The sequence below is a fragment of the Pezoporus wallicus genome, unplaced genomic scaffold, assembly GCF_028554395.1.
Source record: "Pezoporus wallicus isolate ANWC-B61680 ecotype Strahan unplaced genomic scaffold, APGP_CSIRO_Pwel_v1 contig_11829, whole genome shotgun sequence".
Lineage (NCBI taxonomy): Eukaryota > Metazoa > Chordata > Aves > Psittaciformes > Psittacidae > Pezoporus > Pezoporus wallicus.
In genome coordinates, this window is record NW_026635494.1 from 1,265,961 (window position 1) to 1,281,496 (window position 15,536).

General features: G+C 53.7%; 2 protein-coding genes and 1 long non-coding RNA gene across 4 annotated transcripts in view; 2 read left to right on the plus strand and 1 right to left on the minus strand.

Moving 5' to 3' along the window:
• The first annotated feature begins 617 nt into the window (after window positions 1-617).
• On the plus strand, window positions 618-3,612 carry SC5D (sterol-C5-desaturase). The gene is made up of 4 exons (XM_057396525.1): window positions 618-856; window positions 1,787-1,919; window positions 2,352-2,452; window positions 2,749-3,612. The coding sequence occupies exons 1-4, from the start codon at window positions 647-649 to the stop codon at window positions 3,172-3,174; spliced, it is 870 nt and encodes a 289-aa protein (XP_057252508.1). The 5' UTR covers window positions 618-646; the 3' UTR covers window positions 3,175-3,612.
• A 352-nt stretch (window positions 3,613-3,964) lies between these two features.
• On the minus strand, window positions 3,965-13,862 carry LOC130592300 (uncharacterized). Its single transcript, XR_008970511.1, has 3 exons — window positions 13,616-13,862; window positions 10,552-10,650; window positions 3,965-4,116 (listed from the first exon to the last, which is right to left on the minus strand). It is a non-coding gene; the product is annotated as an uncharacterized LOC130592300 (long non-coding RNA).
• SORL1 (sortilin related receptor 1) overlaps window positions 7,565-15,536 on the plus strand; it is a 44,932-nt gene continuing 36,960 nt past the window's right edge. For both annotated transcript variants that reach the window (XM_057396509.1, XM_057396516.1), the window contains exon 1: window positions 7,565-7,748. In XM_057396509.1, the coding sequence (XP_057252492.1) occupies window positions 7,596-7,748 (153 nt within the window). In that variant the 5' untranslated portion in view covers window positions 7,565-7,595. The remainder of the gene's footprint in view (window positions 7,749-15,536) is intronic.

Sequence of the window (15,536 nt, forward strand, 5' to 3'; positions counted from 1 at the left end):
GCAGCCGCCGCCGCTCCGGGACCCACAGCAGGTACGGGGGGACCGGGGAAGGGGGGCACCGCGGGGGGGGGGGGGGGGGGGGGGGGGGGGTACGCACGGCGCGGGGCCGCCGGCGCTGACACCGCGCCCGGACGCGTTTCCGCATCCAAACGCATCAATCCCGACCCCCTGCGCCGGTATCGCCCCGCTCCCACCGGGACCGCCGATGGGCGCTGCTGGGATCGCCCTGAAAGCGACAGATGCTGCCATGCCCCCCCCCCCCACCGTGCATCATATGCTGGCCAAAACAGGAGCCTGTGCTCCCCAAAGCCTACACACCGCTGCCACCCTTTCACCCGGATGGGACCCTGTCCTACAAACAGGGGAGCCCGTACCTGTTGTGCGGCATAAAGACCATGGAAGATGCTTTATACCCCACAACCTCCATCTCCCTGACATGCCTCACACACCTGGCTAAGGTACATGAGGCATATCAGGACCTCCCTGCCACCATGCGTGAGGCATTTAAGGGCTTCTCTGCCCCCATGATCTAATGCAGTGCTTGGACCCGACCCCTATAAGCCCCATGGTTGAGCAGGGGCTGCAGAGGTGGGACACCTCCTGCAACCAGTCACACTGACCCTTTCTCTTTCCCGCAGGAGCCACCATGGACCTGGTCCTGGCTGCTGCCGACCAGCACATCCTCACACCCTACGTGTACCCCTCCGGCTGGCCCGAAGGCGAGCCCTTCCGCCAGCTCCTCAGCCTCTTCGTCATCACCAACCTGGGGGCCCTCGCCCTCTACCTCCTCTTTGGCACCCTCAGCTACTACTTCATCTTTGACCATGAACTCAAGAAACATCCTCAGTTCCTAGAGGTGGGTGCACCCCAGGCCACCCCCCCAGCTTTTCTCCCATATATCAGCCCCTGCTCATGGGATCATAGAATCACAGAATAGTTTGGGTTGGAAGGGACCTTAAAACTCATCTTGTTCCAAGCCCCTGCCAGGGGCAGGAAGGGCAAGGACACCTTCCGCTAGACCAGGTTGCTCCAAGCCCCATCCAACCTAGCCTTGAACACTACGAGCTTCTCTTGCCAACCTGTTCCAGCATTTCACCATCCCCATAGTAAATAATTTCTTCCTAATATCTGATCTAAATCTTCCCTCTGTCAGTTTGCAACTGTTCCCCCCTGTCCTCTCACTGCGTGCCACCATTTCTTGTATATTTCTTACAGATTTCTTGTAGGCCCCCCTTTAGGTATTGGAAGACAGTTACGAGGTCTCCCCTGAGCCTTCTGTTCTCCAGGCTCAACAAGCCTGACTTAATCCCCTCCTCAACCTCCAAACTGAGCCCCTAGAAGCCCCCTACAGGCACCGAGATAAGCTCAGAGACCACCCCTGACATGAGTCTGGCAGAGATGCCAGACTGCCCTGTCCTCCTAAGGCTGGGACTGAACACTCCAGTTGTGGGTCACCCCCTGCCCCAGTAAACACCCAGCCCTACCGATACACTCATCACATCCCACTCTCCACCATCAACAGCCACAGGCTGCCTCACTCATCCCTCTGGTCCCCATCCATGCCCTCATTCATTCCTGACCAGAAACAAGTACCATCTGCACAGTGCATTAGACCCAGCACCCTGTCGTGCTGCGGGCATGGCTTTCCACAGACAGGCATCACACTGTGCCCCACACCACAGCACACATATCATGAGAGGCTGGGACATGGGGGCTCTGGGGGCTCTTGCCCACCTCCTGCAGTACCCTCGCCCCCCAGCCACTCTCTCCTGCTGCATCCTCACAGAACCAAGTGCAGCGGGAGATCACCTACGCGCTGCGCTCCCTGCCCTGGATCAGCGTGCCCACTGTCGCCCTGTTCTTCGCCGAGGTGCGGGGCTACAGCAAGCTGTATGACAACATCCAGGACTCCCCGTATGGTGAGCTGCTCCCCTGTGTCCCCAGCCAGGCCAATGCTTTGGCTAGTGGCGTGCCCCTGTTTCTCCTGATGATGATGCACCTTGTACGAGTCCAGAACTGTCCACCCTGGTACCTCCTGCCTCCAGCTGGTCCCACCTAATAGTCACAATCCCAAGTTCCCCTAAGGACAGCATGAGGAAGTGACCATCACCCTTGGCTTGGGGACAGACTGATTGACACATGTCCCACACCACAAAATAAGGCCTTCACTTCCCTGGGTGCTGCTCCCAATAAACCAGTGCCTGGCTCACTTTTTCCAAGTCCCAGGAGACTGTCTGACCCTATCTCCCTGGTGGGACAGACCCCAGTGTGACTCATATGTGCCTCCCTGGCCCCTGCAGACCCCAGATCCTCACTGCCTTCTAGGACCCCTAACACTCCTGTTCCCCCAGGCTGGTCCGGTGTCTTCCTCAGCATGCTGTCCTTCCTATTCTTCACTGACATGGGCATCTACTGGATACACCGTGGTCTCCACCACAAACTGTTCTATAAGGTACGAGATGGGTCTGGTGGGTTCCAGACAAGAGCCCTTATCCCATTCCAGGGCCATGACTAAGATGTTCCTCCCTGGGAGCATGTGGGTGGAACAGTGGGGTTGGTGTGGCTGTAGGAGGCCACCTCAGTCCACAACGCAGTGGGAACCAAAAGCCCATGAGGGTGTACATCTTTCTCTTGCCCTTTGAGTGGTGACAGCCCCTGGGCAATGAGTTGCCCCGGCCAGAAAACCCCCTAAAAGAGGGCACCATCACCATCAGCCTTGAGCACTGACAGTGCACCTTCTCCCTGCAGCGCTTCCACAAGCCCCACCACCTCTGGAAGATTGCGACGCCTTTCGCCAGCCATGCTTTCCACCCTGTCGATGGCTTCATGCAGAGCCTGCCCTACCACATCTACCCCTTCCTCTTCCCCCTACACAAAGTCACCTACTTGGGCCTCTACATCTTCGTCAACGTCTGGACCATCTCCATTCACGATGGCGACTACCGCGTGCCTCGCCTCCTGCGGCACATCATCAACGGCTCGGCCCACCACACCGACCACCACTTGTACTTTGACTACAACTATGGGCAGTACTTCACCCTCTGGGACAAGATCGGTGGCTCCTACAAGAGCCCCACGGCCTTTGAGGGCAAAGGCCCCCACGATTACTTGCGCAAGCTCCGAGAGAAAGAGCCGGGGGTACCCAATGGTGTCCCGGCTTCCAAAACTGAGTAGGCTTTCCCAGCCTATTCCTTCTCTGGGATGAGGTTCCCCGGCCGCATCTCATCCTGTTCCTCCCTGGCCTTGAGACTACTTTCCTACGGGCAAAGAGCCCCTGTCCCTTGATGGCATGAATGACACAGGATGATTCATGGTGAGAACTCTAGCCTTCTTCCCTGCTCCCGAAACGGCGGAGTCCAGCCTCACTCTACATTACAGACCTGCCCTGCTCCCCCTGTTCCAATTCAGCTGCCTTTGGATCTCTACTAAGGTCCCTTCAGTACTGTGCTGCTGCTTTACAAAAAGAACAATGGCACAGATAGAACAATAACATGGCACAAGCAGAACAATAACACGCTCGCAGCAGGGTCTCCATTTGTGTGTGCTCCATGCCTTTGTCGCCGATCCGCCGCTGCCAACACAGAGTCCATTGGGATGAGTGCAGTCAAGTCCGGCCAAGATGCTGAAGATGCTGCTTTTTGGTTTTCTGTCTCTTTTGAGCTGTGTGTCACGAAAAAAAGCCGCAAACACCAACCTTTTGGAATTATGTGGATCCTCCCCATGGCTCCTCAGTGCGGCCTCAGGACGCAGCGTGATTCCTCAGTGCTCGACATGCTCTCATCCTTCTTCTCTCTTAGGGATGTCCTGCAGGGTGCTGAAGGGGTGTATCCTGGAAGCAGCATCCTGTAGGACAAAGAGAGGCATTGAGTCCTGTGGGTCCCTAGGGCTCCCTGAGGACATTGCGTTTGGGGAAGGAGTAGGAGCACAGGAGGAAGGGGTGGGGGCTGCTCTGCTCTTGAGGGCTCGTGGCTGGTTTTTCCTCTTAATGCCCGATGTGCTTCCTGCTGAAACCCGGTCATCCCACTTTGGGGTCTGACCTGCATTCAATAAATCTTACTTGCCAACTTGGCTGTTGGATGGTCCCTTTGCTCTCGCTCCTGAAGCCATTCATGTCACCTGAAAAATACAACATATAATATTCTATTGTTAGAATAGAAATTAAAATAGAAAAATAGAACATGCATCCAGACTGATGCAAAGCTGTGAGGATGGGCTGGGACTTCACCAGAGGCTGTTCACATGCAGCACGTGGAGAGTGCTGGAGTAAAGGGCACACGTATGTTTCCCTGGCATGATACAGCCAGGCTCCTATGCCTGGTGAGCCCCCTCCAGGGTTACAGCGACACAAAACCCCTTAGAGCAAAGGATTCTGCTGTTCCCTGCGGAACTATGCTCTATCTCAGCCATCCCACAGGCAAGATACAGCTGGAGGTCACATCACTGCACCACGTGGCACCCAACAGGATGAGAGATGCCTGTGCCACAAGGGAAAGCCTGCCCTGGGAGGTCCTGTTCTCCTGCTGGTGCAGTCACCTTCCTGGGCCATGCTGTGCTTTCACCTCCCTGCACAGCTTGTTCTCCCCCAGCTGCACAGGGAACCCTGACCCCTGTTTGCTGATTAACTTGGAGCCCGGAGAAGTGCCAAGGGTCAAGGCAAAGCCCACGTCAAATCACAGCAAACCACCACGGTAACCTTGCCCTAATATTTCCTGACATTAGACCCTTGGGAAAAGCCTTAGGCTCTCTCGTCAGCCTGTCTCTCTGCCTTCAGTAAGCCTAATGCACAGCAGTGGGCTTGCCAACCCCTAAAGTGTGCACAAAACCATTGCCGGGGTGGTCAGGCATATACCTTGGAGCAGGAAATCCATGGAAAGACACTTGGGGAGTGAGAAGCGGTCAACAGCCAAACGCAGTTATGTATTTGGGACCCTGGTGCTGCTGTTACCACAAGATGGAGATGTTGCACACCAGCAAGCAGGAGCTGCACCTGCATGGCCAGCCTTCCTCCTCCTTGCTGCCCCAGAAGCATGGGGCCCAGAGACAGGAAAGGTTTTGCTGTGCTGCAGGATGCATGAGCGGCATCCCGGAGCTGCCAGACACTGCCTAAGGCACGGCTGGCCTGGGCTCACAAGACAGCACACTACTGGCTTTGAATGTCTTATCCTGTGTGGTTCCTTGGGACTGAGGGTTTATAGCCTGTTAGTGGCGAGCGTATGCTAATGCCTTTGGATGTTTGTCAAGCACAAAGACAAGGGAAGGCACAGGGAAATCAACTGCACTGGGGCGAGAGCGCGCTCTGAGATTGCAGCTCCTTGTGCCAAGGTCACTGGGACTGTTAGACCTGCCAGACAGCCACTGAAGGGCCCCTCTGTGGCAATAATTCCCTGGGCTGAGGAGAAAACCTATCACACAAACCATAATAAGTACTTTAGTTGCAGAACAGATCCACAAATGCCCCAGGCATCCCCATTGCTTTAGCAAACTACAGCATCATCAAGGGCCCACTTTACCAGGGGAGATGTGCCCTCATCCTCCCACATAAACCAGAACAAAAGCAAATTCCCAGCTCTGCTCAGAGACCTGCTCATTGGACACACACCTTGGTTTGCTCACGGGCTCTCATCCCCAGCATCCCCACTTGTTGGGGCTCAGATCAGGCTGCTTAAACACTCCCCAATTCCAGCAACATGGAATGAATGCATCCTTTAAACAACTCTACCCACAGTCTCATTGAGGCTCTGTGGGGGGGCTGCTGTTCTGGCCCCCGTGGTCCTTTAAACCCTCCAAAACCTCTAGAGCTACACCAGGAAAAGGTGAATGGGAGAGGGGAAGGAAACCTGGGGGGCCAGGGGCTCCTCGCCTTGCTCTTGGAGTTCACAGTATTTGCTGCTGATGAAATCCAGATGGACCTTCAAATCAACTCTGCTCTGCTGCCCCTCCCCTCTACAGCAGGAGCCTTTTTCTTTTCAAGAAACAAAAAAATACCTTGGCAAAGGAAACGTGTGTTTCCCTGCACACAGAAAGAGCTATTCATCTGCTAGCATTTACCAGCACTGCATTCACCCAAGCAGTCCTTGATACCACCCTTGCACTCACCACAGGGACCTGGCACAGGGAGTTCCAAGGCAGGAGCAGGGACCATTGCTTGGAGTGCTCAACAGAGGCCAGGAGGAGGATGCTGAACCCACCACTCATCAAATTCCTCCCTTTACAAAGTGCTAACAAAGCCAGTTGCTAATTTCTTACTATTTCTTATCCTATCCCCGCACTATTCCTGATTTTTGGGAGGATTTGGCAAAGAACAGTCATTTCATGTGCAATGGGATGGACCTCCGGACATGGCAGTGCTTTTGGGAATGATGCCATGGCCTTTTTGGGTGCCTCTCAGCTGCCCACTCCAGAGTGAAACTGGGATTCCCATGCAATAAAACTCCCTCTGCCCTTACCCATGGTGACCTCCAGTCCTCTGGAGGGACATTACACTGAGTGAAGACCGCTAAAAGCTTTATTAGGAGGGCTTATAATTGTATTGACTTGGTAATTGAAATACATTAACTAGGTTTCTAGGTGAAAGCACCTCAGGGAAAGCACTGGACAATGTTTCTGCTGTTAAAGTAAGTGAAGGGAGGGGGAACGAGACTGCCTTGGTGCTGTCCATGGGATTTAGAAACTCCCATTCCTTCACTGCTGGGTCACATCCATTGTCTTTGAAGCTTTCCCAACAGTGTTAGAAATCCCAGGACAGCAGCAGGATCATCTCCCTTATGCATTTATACCACACAGACTTCACACATCTTTGGCTATAGGAAAGAGACATCTCTACTGGCTGCTCTTCTTTCCCATGACACGTAAGACATAGCAAGGAGCCTCAAACCAATGCATGGAAGACCATTGCTGCCCCAGTTGCATGGCTGTGCAAGGCTGGTGGGTGTTTAAAACCAAAGGGGGCTTCCTGGGAACAGAAATTAAAGGACCAGAGAAGCTGATTAGAAGCTGACCTGGAGAAAGCAGAGGGACCAGGTACACTGCTGTGAGCAGGACCTGTGGGAGCGAGCAGCAGAGAGCTTCCAGGAGGCTGGAAAGGGTTCCAAACCACAAGCCAAGCAGATCCTGAACACTTAAACCTCAGCCTGGGTGCTTGTACGAACAATCACGCCACTTCCCACTGATACTGGGGGTACTTTAGGCCTATGGCTGAGGGTCACGCACTGCTGGGGAGGAAAAGTGCAGCTTTGCTCTTCTGGGGGAGGGTGGGTTGAAAACCTCACGCATCCCCGCAGCAGGAAGATGCTGCAATGCTTTTGACGCGTTTTGTTTTGAGTTTATCCCATTGACTCTCGTGCAATTTGCCTCCATCTCTCGTCATTCCGCTTGGCTTCATTCCAACCCCATCCTTTCCCTGTACCTCGCTCGGGTCCCGAGCATCCCCCGAGGAGGGCGCAGCGCCTTGTTCCGGGGAGGGGACCCCGCGGGGAAGGTTGGGGGGGTGTGGGGGGGAGCGGCTCCGCTGCCCATTGCACATTCTCTCCGGGCGGCGGCGCGGCGGCTCCGCTCCGCTCCGCCCGGCCCCGGCCGCGGCCCCCGGCGGCTCGAACATGGCGACGCGGAGCAGCGGCGGGGAGCGCCGGGCCGGGCCGTTCCCCCGCCGCCTCCTGCTGCTGCTGCTGCTGCTGGCGGCGGGCGGGCACCCCGCGCTGCTGCCGCCGCACGCCGACCCCGCGCCGCAGCCCATCCAGGTGTACGGGCAGGTGAGACGCGAAGGGGATGGGGGCACCGGGCGCGGTACCCACGGGGCTGGCGGCGGGGGGATGGAGGGGGTCCCCCCATAGGGATGCCCGGCGGGCCCTGGGTACGGGTCGCTGCCCCGTTCGAAGCGCGCTGCTGATCCCTGACCCCCTCCCGCTTCCCGTTTCTCCCAGAGCCTTCCCAAAGTAGTGGCACTGCTCAGGTTTGCGGGTTATATTCCAGGGTTCGTTTCCAGCGGGAGCTGCCGGGTGGCCAAGGGCATGCGCTAGGGAGATGGGCCAGGTTGTCCCCTCTCTGCTAGTTCTCCGGATCGGAAGCAGTTCCCTGCTGCGGGCGGTGGGCAGCAGCTCCTCACCCAGGGATGCTCGTGGTGAGCATCTCGATGCTCAGGAGCTGGGCAGAGGGAGGTGGCTGATAGAAGAGGCACCGTGACCTTCTCCTTAAGAAGGGCTCCTCCACTGCATTTTTAATCCATCCTCTACTGCTCCTTGAGAAAGAGGGGGAGAGGACTTGCTCATCAGAAAAAAAACCCCATAGAAACTGCTATTTCTGAAAGTATCCCTTCTTGGGCTTGATTCATTGGCAAGTTTTGCTGGCAGGACCCTAAAGGCTCCCCCTTGCCCTCCCTTTTCCACACAACCATCACTTTAGGGGTGATAAGGAATTATACTCGAGCTGACCGGGTGCCTGCAATGGAAAGCTTCAGCCTTAAAGATTCTGCCCCACTTAACCCTCCTTGCTTATGCTGCCTGTGTCCTATCATGTGTCTGAAAGGCTGCTAGAGGGGGGACACGGGGACACCAGCCCGCAGAGGAACATCTGCATTTACCTCCTTAGATAGCACTTTCACTTTTGGGTGCCCTATGATTTCCCCTTTTTGTTACTTGTAGGATGAGAAAGAGCCGGCCGTGAGGCAGGGCTGGCTGCAGAGCTGCTCGAGGGGCACACAAGGGGCTGGTGCTGCTCCTAAAGCCCTGCTCTCATTTCCCCATGTAAAGGACAGAAAAAGCTGTTCCTCCTTGCCTTGAAAATCTGCTTCGCCTCCTCTTCTACCTCCTCAACATTTGGCTGGGTTTAGCATAACTCAGCTCCCCCATTTTAGAACAAACATGGCACTTGGTTCTCATCCACAGCAAGACATTTGTGGCACTTGCCCTTCTGTCTCCCCATGGCTTTCATCTCAGCCACCTGCCCGGGGCAGGTAAAGAGCTGCTTTGGTAGGAGCAGCCGCTATTGCTTGGTCATACAGCTGCAGCTAAAAGGCAGTGCAGTAACCTTGGTGCTATCCACAACAGAACTAATAGGAAGCAGTTCAACAGTTTGCCACTGTTTGGTCTTTCCTTGTTGCCTTGAGCTTTCAGAGGGGATTTGCCTGGAGAACAGGATGTACGAGTTTTAAAGCCCAGGTCCTTCGTGTCACCAGGAAGAGTTTATTGGCACTACACAGGGCTTTAAATCAGGGTCTGCTTTAATAAAAAGGGACAAGAGGGAGCCTGTGTGTCCTAGCCCCTGTACAGATCTGACCGCATGGAGATGCTAACACCTAGGAAGCCAGAAAGCTGTGCACGTGATGCTGAGGGGTCTCACAACTTGTCACAAGCACCTAATGATCCCCAAGTCCTCTGGGCACTGGCACCAGAAAATCCTGCAGTCAAAAAGTGGTCCTGTATCAGGGACATCATCATAAGAAGCAATGCTTGGACCGAGCATCCTAGTGCTGTGCTACTGCAGTCCCTTATCTGGGACACATCCTGCTCCTGTGCATTTGGCAGGTTGTTTAGCCATATGCTTCGTGCTGGCTTGTGCCCTGAAATTCCCTGCCCTTCCCCAGCTCTCAACTGTGGTCTGAACACAGCCTCGTAGGACAGCTTAGAGCCCAGCCTAGCTCTGAGGTTAAGGAAAGCACAGTGCAGAAGGTCAGTGCTGCCTGTTGCTGCCATGGGTGATGACGCTGGGGGACCAGAGCAAGAGGGAAGGATGCCTCACACAAGCCACAAGCAAGGAGAGGAAGAAAGTCCAAACCCGTGTGGCTCCTCAGGAGCCAAACACAGTCAGTAACAAACACAGGCTCAGAGCCCTCTTGCCATAGACACCAAAGACATAAGATTCCTCGTCCAGATCCTCACCATAGATCACATCCTTGCTGGGCAGGCTTCCGCAGCTTGCATGTGTGGCAAAACTTTCTGGAACCTCAATGAATAAGATGCCCAGCAGCCTAAAACCCTGTGCCTTTGTAGCTTTACCTCTGCTTTTCTCACTCCAAAAGCACCAGCAACCAAGCTACCAAACACACGATTCCAGATACCATCAACTTTGAGACAGAGTGGGTTTTGTTCCCTTGCACAGCCCTCACTTCTACGGGACTCTTGGCGAGCGTTACAGGGGACAGACCGGCACAAAGAAAGCACTCACGTGAGACAGGTCTTTTCTAGGCTGCCACTTACAGCAGAGGAGCATCCCCATGGCAAGACAAATGCTGCCTACACCCCCTAGGTTCAGCAGCACTCCCCAAACCCCTTCCAGCAACCACAGCACCACACACTGCCCTCCTTTTCCTGTCACAGGCCCCTGAATACCAAGGCTGCAGCTCACCTTCCAGTCCTTTAACAGCCTCCATGCTCTTGCCTACACATCCCTACTCAGACCTGGATAAGGGTACTTGGCTCCAGGGTTTTATATTTCTGGGGCACATCCTGTAAATCCTGTCCCCTCTTAGGGAAAACCAGCCATAAACCGCATCACCTGCAAGGACTTCACTTAATGCAACAGAGAAGGGAAAGAAAAGCAGCCACTTTGGCTGCCTACCTGTGTGCTGGGCTGAAGCATCTTCGGTGCCCATAAGGCTGGTGTCCAGTGAGTGTCGTGTTGTAGCTAGAACAGGAGGCCAGCCTCTGTCTGCCAGTCCTGAGGGGCAAGAGAGAGAATCACAGTTACAGAGAGCATTTACACTGCTGGGCTGCAAATACACACGTACAGGTCTAACCTTTGTCTGCAGACAGCCCCTTCCCTTCTTTGGAAAGGGCTTATCTGAAACCTCCCCCAAAATCATGCAACTCACAAGAAACCTTTGCCTTAAACCATGCTGAGACTAAAGGCATCTTATATCTAACCACTGGCTGCTCCTGCAGCAGCCAAATCACCCTCCGTTTTGCTTCTTTGAGGCCTTGAGACTCCCCCCCCCCTCCTACTCTGTGCCTGGCCATCACCTCTGTGCCTCCCCATCCGCTGAACCAGCATTACTGCCTGCCCTAACAACCAGCTCATCTCCTTCCCTTCTGGGGCAATCGACTTCATTGCTCTCAAGCTTCTTGTTTCCTGGTGACATCCAAACCTGCCTTCAGTGCAAAGGACAAGAGTGGCCTGGGTCATGTTGGCAAACTACCCTAAAACACTGTGAGTTTATGGTCAGGATAGAGCCTGAGCAGAGAGAGCTGAAGTTTCTCTTCTGAGGCCATTAGGACATCCCAGGTAGGGAGTCCCACCTTAGCTCCCTTCCCTCCCAACCTGCAAACTGTCAAAGAGCCTTTCTTCTTTCAGAGAAGGAGAGAAGTGCAGGGCAAATGCCATCCAGCTATGTGAACGGACACATCAATCACTGCGTTGGAACTGAACCGTACTTAATTTTGACCTAGTTTGCCAGCCTGGCAGAGACCTTCCCAGATCAGACTTTAGATGATGGAGGTGCACTGGGTGGTGATGGCATGTCCTAACAAAGGGCTGAGGAGAAGAACTCCTCAGCCTTTTCATCCTTCCTCATGTTGGCAGATAGCCCTTCCCATCACTGCATCTGCCCCTTTCCCAGCCGCCCTGCGAAGGTTCCCAGCTCCTGGCACTCACTCTTGTGCCTGAGCTTGCCAGGAGAGACAGGTCTTTGGAAGCTACACAATTCCTGCTCCTGGCAGGGTAGCAGCCAGGAAGGTATTTGTGGGTTTATTCATTGTTTTCCCTTCAGCAGGTTCCTCTCGGATCCTGCTGTTGGACTAAGCAAGCGTTGCAGCGTCCCAGAGGCATCGCTTAAGCTTCTGTAGCTGTAATAACCAGCTCATGGCACGCTTCACCGGCAGCGCTTTAGACCTTTTCTGCTGCTTTCCTCCGTGCCTTAGTTATGGAGGAGTGATTTTCAGCAGCACTTACCCAAATTTACCAGCGCAACCTCAATTCTCTGTCATCCCCCGACCTATGGGACCCTCTCACTGAGGGACCTGCTCATTTCTGGGGTAAGCAGGACTCATGCCTCAACCTCATCTCCCCCCTCCTTCCTCCTTAGAAACAACAGCTAACAGAGAGCTCTATTGCTGGTAGCAGAGAGAAAACAGCCTTGCAAAGCAGATGATTTCAGTATTAACAAAATTAACATGGGCCTGGCACTCTGTGAAATGAGTCACCCGTGTTTCATATCAATGATTTCAGACCCTGGCATTTTCAGTCCAAGCCACAAGCAGCGCTATGGCAGGCACAGCCTGTGTTTTCAAATACCACGGCAGGGCTAGAAGCAGATGCTCGGGCGCAGAGCAGAAGGTGCAGTAATGAAGCTTTAGTGGGAGCGTGGTGTGCCGGGAATGCAGCAGCCACCCATGACACTCGACTCTCCATGATGCCAGGCTATTGCGTAAGCCTTGCCGGGGGGGAGCAGAGGAAACCGGGACGCACAGGCCCGGCACTTGTCCACTGCGGCTTCCAGCGAGCTGGAATGATGAGGAGCCTGGTGAGAGCGCCGTGCCTTTTAAAGCCTATGCTAACAGAGCTGCGACTTCACTTCTTACTCCTATCGGCAATAGCTTTCTTCAGCCCCATCCTCACTCCCCTGGCTATTGGGTACCAAATGTTTAGCTGATTCCCCTTCCACAAGCATCTCCTGACAGACTTCAAGTCAAGATTTGAGTTGCTGGCTAAACTTTGAGGGTTCCAACAGCCATTCATCACTACACAGATGCATTGCTCTGCAATACCCTCACTTATCAAGCCATAGTAATAACCCATTAACTACTCAGAAATCTCCTAGGCATTATTTGTAGGCATCCCATCTCCACTTGCATAATCCGGACAAGAAAACACATAAATGATCCTCAGGTCTCTTTCTTCTGCACACCCCTGATTTTACAGCATTGAGCTTCAGTCCCTATCAGTCGCACTGCGTCACCTCCTGATTAATAGCAAGCGCCTGGGTCGAGCTGCGGTCCAAGTCCTATAGCCAGAACATTAATCCTCAACAGAGCAAACCCATCGACACACACAGTTAGCTTCCAAGCTTACTCAGCACCTAGAATAGCCCCTAATGCTGTCCTGACACTTGTCGCTGCACACGGGTGCGAGGCACTGTTACAAGTCACTAGTGTAGCTGCTTGCAGTTCATCACAGCTAATGGTGTGATTTCTGCATGGGGATGTTCATGCTTCCCACGCAGAGCATCTCGACCTCACTGGTGGTTCAAAGGCTCAGATTTAGAGTCCTTCAGTGATGGAAAGGCTTGAGATGCAGCCATGAGATCAGCTATAGTGAGATACCCATGCCACAGTCTCTCGTCCCCTGGCCTGCTACCGCTGCATTCATCAGTGCAAGGGGTGAGCCACCCCTGATGAGCACTAACCTCTCTAAATCTGGGCATAACCAACTGAAAATGATGTGAGGGGAAGAGGAGCTGCCACTTAGGAATTGCGGGTGCTGAGGAACACAGGATCAGGGCACTCCCCCCAGCACTGGGTGCTTAAGGAGCTTGGCACTGCACACTTTGCACCCAGGTCCACTCACCTACCCGTTGTCATTGCCTCAGTAGGGCAAGGCAGTACTATTGTCTCAGCGGAGTACCACACATTCAGACAACATTCCCCCTCCCAGCCCAGGGTGGGTTGAGCCACAAGGGAGCTCTTACCTGCCCTGGGGTGTGCTTCATGGGACAGCAGCTCCAGGGGCTATTTTCTCTCCTCATTTTTGCAGGGGATTAAGTCATTGGAAGATACTGTTAACAGAAAAAATCAATATCTGGTGTGAGCAAAGCTAGCAGCATTAACTACATTAACCAGAGCTACAAACAGCCTCTGCTATGCCTTGGCTCCAGTTCTCCCCTCCTGGACTTCCTTTGGCATCTTGCATATTAGGAGGACAAGTTAGAATTTCATGCATATTTCATATACACTTAATCACTTGGCAAAGACCAAAGCACTTCCCCATTAAGAGGAGTTTATGCTAAATGATGTTTCTGTTAGGTACCAGCCATTGCCCTTTCATAGGTTAAACCAGTTCCTGAGGAAGGTTTCCCCTGTTAGGGGAGGTAGGGAAGCCTGGAACAGTGAGCTCCTACCAAACAAACCTTATCCCAGCAAGCAGGGCAGGGTTACTCATGCTGGGGATAACCACAGCCTTATTGCAAAGCTAGGGCACAAAAAGCATCCTGGACAATGAGACATCAAGTGCTTTTCACTTGGGCCACAATGCCCCACGTGTCCTTTGCCAGACAGCAAAGACCTGGGGTCCTGTTTGTGGCTCCCCTGAGCCATTTGGGTCCCCACAAAGCTCCAAAGGGCCATAGCAGGGCTGCTGGCTGTGGTGTCCTGCACCAGGAACAGGCAGACACTAATGGGTGAGGCTCCTAAACCTGACAAGCTGCTGCATGAGCCCCTTCATGGGGAGTAAGGGAGACTTACAGCATAAGGCATCCCTCTGTTGTCTTCTCTCTCTTTACTAAGGCACGCTCCAGCAGTCTTCAGCTACTCCTAAACATTCAGCTGAACACAGTCCCTATGTACTCAGTGCTGCTTTTTGTTCCTGCCTCCTAAAAGAGGACCAAACCTTGTTCAACCCCAGTTTGGCCTTTATACAGGGGCTCTGCCCTAATTATGCTGCCTAAAGTCATATGCCTAATGAATAAGGAGGCTCAGCTGGCTCCAAAAAGCCCAAACAGGTGTCCTTGGCCTTTAGGACTGACACAAGTGTCCCTGCTCTGAGAATACATCTACCTGGGGCTTACCATGTCTTTTAGACCATGGAGGGGAAAGCTGTAGAGCTTTATTGCTGTGCTCAAAGCAAGATGCAGGCAGGAGTCTCCTGTGGTTTTCAGGTTCTGAAGCTGTCCTAGTGCTGGATTTCCTGTAGAGAGCAAAAATGCAAAGTGCTACTGAAAGAGAGATGTAGGAGATAACGGATGCGGTTATTCTGCTTTTAAAGGACAGGAGGGTGATTGGAGCTGGGAGCTGCTCTGGATTTCAAACCCAAAGCTGTCTCTATGGGCATCAGCAATTCCTTCTCTGCCCTGTTTCCCCTGCATCCTCAAACAGCATCGCTGCTTTATTTTCCAGCGGGCACACAAGGCTACTGCTGGCTTGCTTTGTAGCTGCTGCTGCCTGACCTAAATCTCTGCTGTGTTTGCTATCTGGGTACTACAGCATAGTTTGCATGGTGGGGGGGGGGGGTCCTCTGGCGAGGCAGGCAGTGTAGCTTGGAGCCATGAAGGTTTGATTAATTCCCCCCTGCTTATATGAACCTATTGCATAAGAGGGATTTGAGGGCTTCTGCTTCACTTGCACCCCTCTCTCTTCCAGAATAAAGACCTTGCTTTTCCCAAGCATTTTACTTGCCAGTCAGTGATGGAGGTTAAATCAGCCTCTTACCTCGTTGATCCTGGGGTCACAGCAGGAGCCACAGAGTACCAGGCCTAAGGAAGGCTTAGCCCTGTATTTTTACAGCTTCCCATGAGCTTAGGAGTCACCAGCCATCGGCTGAGCTGCAGCTATACTGGTGTGCAGGGGCTCAGGCATGCACATCCGTGGCTGAGCTACAGCCACTGCTTGCTGCTC

Excerpts from the sequence above, each read along its gene's own strand:
- SC5D (XM_057396525.1), top strand. The coding sequence starts at position 647 with ATGGACCTGGTCCTGGCTGCTGCCGACCAGCACATCCTCACACCCTAC. Across the intron at positions 1,920-2,351 it reads CATCCAGGACTCCCCGTATG|GCTGGTCCGGTGTCTTCCTC; the intron begins GTGAGCTGCTCC and ends CTGTTCCCCCAG. Across the intron at positions 2,453-2,748 it reads ACCACAAACTGTTCTATAAG|CGCTTCCACAAGCCCCACCA; the intron begins GTACGAGATGGG and ends TTCTCCCTGCAG.